The 8754-nt window shown below is 35.0% G+C and overlaps 1 protein-coding gene across 4 annotated transcripts; it reads left to right on the top strand.

Annotated features, from left to right (window-relative positions):
* Positions 1–571: 571 nt before the first annotated feature.
* On the top strand, positions 572–5685 carry LOC117179784. 4 transcript variants are annotated; one of them, XM_033371887.1, is made up of 4 exons: positions 572–692; positions 1647–1910; positions 3619–3777; positions 5310–5685. In XM_033371887.1, exons 2-4 carry the CDS (start codon positions 1860–1862, stop codon positions 5652–5654), a joined length of 555 nt encoding a protein of 184 aa, XP_033227778.1. In that variant the 5' UTR covers positions 572–692; positions 1647–1859; the 3' UTR covers positions 5655–5685. The 4 variants fall into 4 exon arrangements, with proteins under 4 accessions (XP_033227778.1, XP_033227777.1, XP_033227780.1 ...); XM_033371886.1 differs by having other exon boundaries at positions 572–763; XM_033371889.1 differs by having other exon boundaries at positions 574–763; positions 3619–3757; positions 5310–5680.
* Positions 5686–8754: the final 3069 nt, after the last annotated feature.

Here is an 8754-nt window from a genome sequence, read left to right as displayed (position 1 = left end):
AAAATCAACTTTTAAATTGTTAAAATTCGGATTATTCGTTAAAATTCCCTATAGAAGGTCATGGAATAATCGCAATAGTTTTATTTTGCAACTGTAAAAAGTTTAAAAAAATATAAGACGTATAACGACTCTTGACTGCTACTTACAGGCGATGCGTTTGAAGTGTAGCAGTCAATAAGCGTTATACGTCTTATAATTTTTTTAAAACTTTTTACTGTTGCAAAATAGAACTATTGCGATTATTCCATGACCTTCTATAGGGAATTTTAACATACAATCCGAATTTTAACAGTTTAAAATTTGATCTTGCTGTTTTTTCGAGTTTTTTAAAAAGGAACCGAATGGGGACGCAATGGGGTCTTTACGGGTACTTGGTAGAGGCTCCATTCGGTTCCTTCGGTCTGCCAGGGTTTGATTCAAATATAGTTTGACCAATCACGCATTCGTCTGCAACTGACAGCAAGTACCTCATTGGTAAAGTCCATAAGAGCTAAAGAGACAGGCTGTCTCACTGCCGGCAAGCAGAGGTATGAAAGGGCTTTAGCTTGTATCGTAACAGTTTCTTCAATCGTCATATCGTGAGCTTCGATTTGTCTTTGTTTGAAAGGTGCGGTGCCGGTTGATGCCGGTGTTTGGAAATATTGATTTACAAATGAGATTATCGATTTTATCCGCTATGCGCTGAGCATTTGGTACATTTTTATACATGTTTATATTTGTAGTTCATCATCGAAATCTCTACTGATCATTTAATTTCACTGCAGTACGTAAAATTTCTAAAAATTACCTGGTATTTTCCTCGCGTTTTTTTTTTGAATTTATAGGTTATACAGTGTTATAGAAGTGAAATTTTAATCTTTTACAATACAAGGTGGCATATAATGACCAAGTTTATTGTGTGATTCACATACAAACTTTTTACAATGAGATTATAATGTGATGATGTTATATTTCGCAGAATTTTATATGAAATAAGAGACTATATTCAATACTCATTATTGTGAATTTGAACACATTTCGTAATAAAATTGAGTGTCGATCATTCTTGTAAATTCACTCTTTTCAGATCGGAATTCACATATGGTAAGAACTATTATAAATAAAGCAAATTCATTTCAAATGAAGCAGGCTTTATAAAAGTTTATTATTTCACATTTTGCAGCTTAATAGGATTTAATTTAAAATATTTCTGAAATTTGTGTACAATTTGAAAAGTGTAAATTATTGAATGTTTGAGTAATAAATTTCGGAATCGAAATTTTTTCAGTTTGAAGATTTAAAGTTAAAAGTTTTAAAAAAGTTCCACTTTAGGTGCTTTATTTCGAATTTTAGTTTTGATTACTTCAAATGTCTTAACTTTAATGGTCGTGACAAATTTTTAAAATCGGGCAATGGCCGGGAATTCTTGTCCTCTGTTAAAACAACCACCCTAAATTAGTATGAATTATAGAAATTTATTTCAAAATTATTATTCCGTATAATAATTATAAATTATGACTTAAAAATTAAATTACAAATAAGTATAAATTGTATGTATTTTACCACGTGGTCATATTCATAAAAATAAATTGAATATGAAGAGCTTTGGCTCAATATCATATAATTTGCATTCACGTCTTGATATGCATAAAATTATGGTTTACTAGGTACTACCACTATGGAACAGACACGAAAGGAAAAGAGTGTCGAACCTCATCAAACCAGCTCCGAGAGTGCAGCTGACGAAAAGCAAGCGAAACAACATTAAAAGGCCCAGAAACAGTAAAGAAAGGCGAAATCTGTGAAGAAATATGACCACAAATATCAAGCATTATGGCAATCTATGCCACAATTCAAGAATTGGATAGCACCAAGCGAAAATGGGATATTACACTTCTTTTGAGAATATTACAATCACTCATATAAATCAGGTAAAATCGAAGTACTTCGTCATTTAAATTCAAAAAAGCATTCTGATGGTGCTGCGAAATACGGTCAAAAGCAGTCTGTTCTAACAGACACCAGTTATGAAGTAAAGCTTAACGTAGACAAAAAATGTAAAAGAAACGAAATTAAACTCGCGAGGTTCATTGCCGAGCATAACCTACCTTTCGCAGTAAGTGATCACCTCGTTAAATTAGTTCAAAATTTGCACCTAGAGAAAGAAGTTATTCAAAAGATGACTTGTGGTAGAATGAAGTGCAGAGCATTGATTGTGAATGTTGCAGGTTGCTATAGTTTTGAGAATTTAGTAAGCAGATTGAAAGTCAGTAAATTTTCAATCATGATTGATGAATTGACTGACAAATGTTCTATTAAAACTGTAGCTGTTGTGACGCGTATGTATAGAGAGACTACGGTTGATCATGCATTATTGTTTAGTAAAGGAGTTCCACAGGCTGATACAGATCATCTTTACTCTGAGATATTAAACTTTTTCATTGAACATGACATACCCTATAAAAATAATATTTTAGGTTTTGCTGCCGTCAGAGCATCAGCAATGATGGGCAAACACAATTATGTATCTGCTTTTCTAAAACGAGATATTTCCTTTCTATCTATCTTAAAGTGCATTTGTCATTCGTTCCTTTAGTTGCTTCTAAAGCTTGTGAAAAACTTCCGATGGATGTCGACAATCTGATTTGACTAGTTTATACTTACATGCATCGAAACTTCAAGCGATTATCTGAGTTTAAAGAATCCCAATTATATTTAGATTAAAAACCACATAAGATGCTTCATCCGTGCCAAACGAGATGGCTATCTTTATTGCTTGCTGTTCAACGCGTTAGAGAACAGTATCCTGCTCTGGAATTGTACTTTGACAGCGAACATTTAAAAAGCGATAATGATGACAGTTCAGCTGCAGAAATACACCGTTTATTATCGGATCCCCTGATAAACTGTACCTAGACTTTTTAAGCCACGTACTTCCGCTGTTCACTGATTTGAATAAAGAATTTCAATCGGAGAAGACCAGCTGTAGCTATTTCTCTACGTCAAAATGAAAACGATATCAGTAAAGATGAATTATACAACTTCAGACTAAATTGTCTAGAGTTCCATATCGATTTCCTTTCAATTCTGAATACCAAAAGATGCTGGCGCAACTAAATGTCGTTGATCCTGCTTACTTTAAAGCTAATCGTCCACCTTCAGTGGCTGTTGTAGCTGCTATGTGTTCTCCCACGATGTTTGACATAGAAATTTTAGAAAGACAGTGGCGCTTGTTGCGAAATGATGCTTACATTGATAGCCAAGAATCTAACGATTACTATCAGTTTTGGAACGGAGTTCCAAAAATCTTTAACGGCGATGGTTCCCTTAAGTATGGACTACTATATGAATTCGTTAAATCAATCGCGGTACTTCCACACAGTAGTGCAGCAGTCGAGAGGTTTTTCTCTCAAGTTAATCTGAATAAAACCAAACTGAGAAATTCACTAGAAAAACATAATAGTAATATGTATTCATAAGACTCTTATTAGTTGTAAAGCAGAAATTTGTCGTACACAGTATGTTATAATGGAAACTTGTTACCTGATATAAAAATATGAAGGAGGCTCAATATGCACTTTAATTTATCAGCTTTATGAACCTATAAGATTAATTTGAAAATTCATATGTATGTCGTAGGGATTAAGAAAATTGACTAACAGATTGATAAACGATGGCATTACTATGACTACGGTATACCAAATGAAATCATGCACAAATATAATACTATGTGTTTATGAGGCTGTTATTAGTTGTGAAGCAAAACAATTTGTTCAAAGTATGTTACTTATCATTCAGGTATTTATAACACTTTCGGTTAATTTCTATGAATCTCTACAACATGTTCACGCATAAAAAAGCGATATTTATTATGTGTAATGTATATTTTATTATAAACTCATTATTTATAATACAAACATGATTTATAAAAAATTAATTCTGAAACTTATTCTTACAGTTTTTACATATTTGGATTTAATTTAAATCTATTTTAAGAATAACAGATTTAAAATTTTCTAAAGTTCCCGCGTTAACTTAACCTCATTGTGAATTGGAAATATTATGTATGCATACGCACGACTGACCTGAAGTGGGAATCTAGAACCATGTAGAAAATCGAACGCACCTTTTATTCTTACAGGTAGAGATAGAGAGGTTCCTTCGAGTTCGAAACAGCATCCAAGTCCCACTGCTGATCTGTTAGCTTTTCCCCTAGCGCTAGAGACAAGATATATTAGAATAAGATCCCTAAAATCAATTAATTAATTATCGGTTGTTACCATATTTCGATCTCAAATTGTTCATTTTACTTTGGATACTATTATAAAACCTAAAACTATGTTTCTGAAATCTGAAGAAATTTTTCAAATCTGTCTGAAGATTTTTGAAGGAAAATCGAGCGAAACTGAAGATTTGTTTTCGACCTAGCAGCACTGCCGCCGGCGACTGGCCGCGTGTTATTGCTTTATTCAAGTATCTCATTTCTGAGTTATGCATTCCAATTTCACAATTAATCAATGATGCTAGTTATAAAGAAAATATTAATAAATATTGGGAGTATTCTATCAATATAACAAGTGATTTGGATATACGTGAATCTCTGCACTCATCGATCATCTTCATTGGCTCCGTTTACCTATAAACATTATTATATATTATTATTTCTCACGGACTCTAAAAATTTAATTGCAATGGTGTTAAATTGCTTTTTTAAAACGTATATCCACTAAATGCATTATTCTTTGCAGTTGTGAATAATATTTCCAAACTATAATTTAATCTTGAAACAGTAAACTAAGCAATTATATCAAATTAAATGATTCACAAATTAGTGCAAAAAATAACCCAAGGAAGATAATTTGATTTCATATAATCAAACTTAATTAAAATTCTGCAATTTCAATTAAGACAAACAAATATTTAGAGACTGAATTGAACACGATTTAAAAATTAAAAATGTCGTATAATGGGAACGTGCTTGTATCTACACAAGCGATTTTTTGTAGGCGGCCCTTTTTATTCAGAAAATCGCTTATGTACATTTTCTTTATTTTTTTCATGGTCACGTATGTTTGACTTCGATTTTACTTTACCACTAATTTTATTAATCACAATTTTTTTATGTTCACATAAGTATATTTTAAAGGCTATAGTGCATGGTTTGAAAGCTGACAAAATTGAAGAAAAAACTGCTTATTAATTATTTGAACTAATCTATTTTATGTATTTTATAACATTCAGATGGCAGAAGAGTTTTAAAATATCTTTTACGTTCCAATGTTATGGTTGCATAGCGAAATAAAATAATAAATCAGCTAAATTTATTTTAGAAAAAAGACCGCCAGGTGGATGCTACAATCGCTTCTTACAGCAGCAAAAACAGCGCAACAGCTATAAAAATCGAATGCGCGAATACTACAAATTCATGTCCGAATGTCAACGGCAGCTTTTCTTCAATGAAAGGGATAGAAACATTGATAGGGGTGGTGAGGGTAATAGAGGAGGATGGAGTGGTGAGAATTACCGAGGCGGTAGACTTCGTGGATGGCGAGGTTCCAGGGGTGGTAGAGACTTCCGAGGTGGTCAAAGTAGAGGAAGGGGTAGAGGCATCGGACGCGGCACAGATTTCAGGGACGCCTAACGTGTTACGAACCCATTTCGTGATTATTAATTAATTTAAGGAATAATTCAAATATTTTTGATATTATTTATAATAATTTATACATTTCATTGAAATAAACTCCTTTTTCAAATTATTTTGTGTTACTTATTTCAACAATGTACGTTATATTTGATAAGGAAATCTAGTTTTTATATTCTCATTCATGAGAAATTTAATGTAATCGTCCAAATTTCGATCTCTGGTTTCTAACGGATCTTTACATTTCGGCACGCACCGAATCCGAAAATCATAAAATTTTGTCGGTGCCTGTCTATCTGTAAGTCTGTATGTATAGTTACCTGAATGTTGTAGCCACGCTACTTTTGAAGCATGTATCCAATTGACCCAGCATTTTATACACTTCTGAAGGTCCCAAAAATAAAGGTTAACAGACATTTTCAAACAAAACTAAAAAATTGAGAGCATTTTCAAAATTTTCAAATGTTTTTCAAATTATAGAAATTTTTGTCAACGTTTTTTATAGATGGGTAAAAGATTTGAAAATTATTCAGATGAAATTTTTTATTGTTATTTAATTGTTATGATGTTTTAGTCAGCTGGTGCCGAAAATTCGATAACGAACATAGTTCGCTTCTCGAAATCAAGAAGAACCATGTCAGGCCTCGAGTGAGCAACAGAAACAATTGTCGAGAATATAAAATTTCAGTATATGCGGCACTTCCCATTCTCAACAATTGACTCAATTTACCTGGGAGCATTTAGAGGAGCGATATGACAGAGATGGTAATAAAGCACTCTTAGTGCCGCATTGTGCCTTTGAATGTAGGTCGTTCCCGCGTGAGTTGGACCACTAGATAGTATATTAGCTAAATGCTCGGGGTGTGCATGACACGCCCTGCAGCTAGCATCAGGAATGTTTTGGCTCAAAATGTGGCGACGGTATGTTAAGGTGGAAATGACACCGTCTTGGCATGAAAAAATGAAACCCTCCGTACCAGACTTTAATACGGGCGATTTAAAGAAAGCAACCGTTAGCTCACAAGACATTGACTGATCCTTCACATTTCTGTGGAAGATACCGTGCATCCTCTTATCGAGGAGCTGATCATGAAAGTTTTTCTCTTGTGCTTTCTTAATCCGGCCTTTCAGGAGTGAGTACTCGAGATAGATAAGATTTTATGCATTTTGCTCACCCCTAATACTGAAGTCAAGTCCGAGTGCTTCAGCAGCCTACTCCGCTGCTTTGTACAGAAACGCTCCTTTGCCCACTTCTTCGTGATTCCTGACCATTTTAAGAAGAGGGTCTCTTCCATTTGCAACTCTATGTGCTCTAAGCCAGAATAATCCTGTTGTGAAGACATTCAAGACTCAATATTCCGCGACCCCCTTGACGGCGTGAGATTACAGTCGCGGAACGGAAGACTTAAGATGCATGCTTTTGTTCATGTGCATAACCTTTCTTGTCCCGATATCAAGAGATCTGAGCTCGTTCTTCGTCCATGAAACTACTCCAAATGAATAGAGTAGTACCGGGACGGCAAGCATGTTCGTTGCATATACTTTTTTCCTCGCCGACAGTTCGGAAGACCAAATCTGTCGGATGAGACGTTTGTATCGGCTTCGGAGAGTATCCTTTATAGATGTCACATCCTGAATACGGCTCTGTGGCACGCCCAGGTATGTATAAGTCTCTACAGCGCAAAGGTGTCGTATGGCGCTTCTATCAACGAGCTCAGGATATTCAGGCATGCCATTAAGTTTTCCTCGCTTCAAATAAACCTTAGCGCATTTGTCTAACCCAAATTCCATTCTAATTGCCTTAGTATATCGTTTGAAACTCCCCTGAGCTAGATGCAGTTGCACTCTGTTTTTAGCATAGATCTTAAGATCGTCCATGTGAAATACATGGGTGACCTTGTACTTTCGATCTGCAGGTTTGCCGAACAAGAACCCGCGGGAATGGTGAAGTGCTAGAGATAGTGGCAATAATATAAGGCAAAAGAGGAGTGGGCTCATTGTTTCGCCTTGAAAGACACCTCTCTGAAAGGTGACCTTGTTAGTTGTCACACTATTTTTTCCAGATGACATAGTAAATCTGGTTTTCCAAAGCGGCATCAATCTCTCTATGCACCCAACTATTTGCGGATGAACCTTTAAGATTTCCAAAAGACAGGTGATAAGTCTATGGGATGTCGAATCGAAAGCTTTCCGATAATCAATCCAGGCCACTGATAGGTCACGCTGGTAGAATCCTGCATCTTTGCAGACACATCTATCGATGAGCAGGTTCTCTCGACATCCGGCTACGCCTTTCTTTGAGCCTGGTTGTTCATACATTTCTTGCCACACAGGTTCAATTACCCGAACAATCCTATCATTCAGGATAGCTGTGAATATCTTATAAAGCGTGTTCAGACAAGTTATTGGCCTGTAATTTTTCGGGTCAGCTAAGTTGCCTATTTTCGGCAGAAGTATTGTGCGCCCTTCCACCAACCACTCTAGAATCGGCTCTTCCGACTACAAATATGAGGTGAAAATACGGGCCAAATGCTGATGGGTTGAAGAAAACTTCTTCCACCAGAAGGTTTTGATACAATCTGTTCCCGGTGCAGAATAGTTCTTCATCCCTCTTAATACTTTTTTCACCTCCTCGGTAGTGATGGGTGGGCATTCTTTATCAGGTGTCATGGGGGTAACACATAACTCCTTGAAGCTCTTTATATTTTCTGAGTCTTCGTCCAGTCTATGCTGAACTTCGTAGACTTCTCTCCAAAATAATTCGACCTCCTCTGGTTTGGTTGGATGTTCGACAGTAACTGGAGGGTCTTGGAAGAGTCGAGATGGGTCAGAGATAAACTCCAATTTCGACAGAAACTTTCATCGGTTAAATAAAAAACTCGATTTTTAATTTGAAATTTTTTACTATTAAATTACTCAATCAGAATGAATCTCTTTGGTTTAAAAATTCAACTGTTTTTTTAACATTATTCCAATTTCGAAATAAACTTTCATCGGTTAAATTAAAAACTCAATTATTAATTTGAAAATTGTTACTATTAAATTTAGCAATCAGAATTAGTCTCTTTGGTTTAAAAATTCAACTGTTTTTTTAACATTATTCCAATTTCGAAATAAACTTTCATCGGTTAAAT

The sequence above is a fragment of the Belonocnema kinseyi genome, chromosome 9, assembly GCF_010883055.1.
Source record: "Belonocnema kinseyi isolate 2016_QV_RU_SX_M_011 chromosome 9, B_treatae_v1, whole genome shotgun sequence".
Classification (NCBI taxonomy): domain Eukaryota; kingdom Metazoa; phylum Arthropoda; class Insecta; order Hymenoptera; family Cynipidae; genus Belonocnema; species Belonocnema kinseyi.
Note: the sequence above shows the minus strand (reverse complement) of the source record. Positions and strands in the feature narration are given on the sequence as shown.

Coding starts and splice junctions, on each gene's coding strand:
- LOC117179784 (XM_033371887.1), top strand. CDS start 1,860: ATGGGATATTACACTTCTTTTGAGAATATTACAATCACTCATATAAAT. Junction 1,911..3,618: donor CAATCACTCATATAAATCAG/GTAAAATCGAAG, acceptor TGTATGTCGTAG/GGATTAAGAAAATTGACTAA. Junction 3,778..5,309: donor GTATGTTACTTATCATTCAG/GTATTTATAACA, acceptor AATTTATTTTAG/AAAAAAGACCGCCAGGTGGA.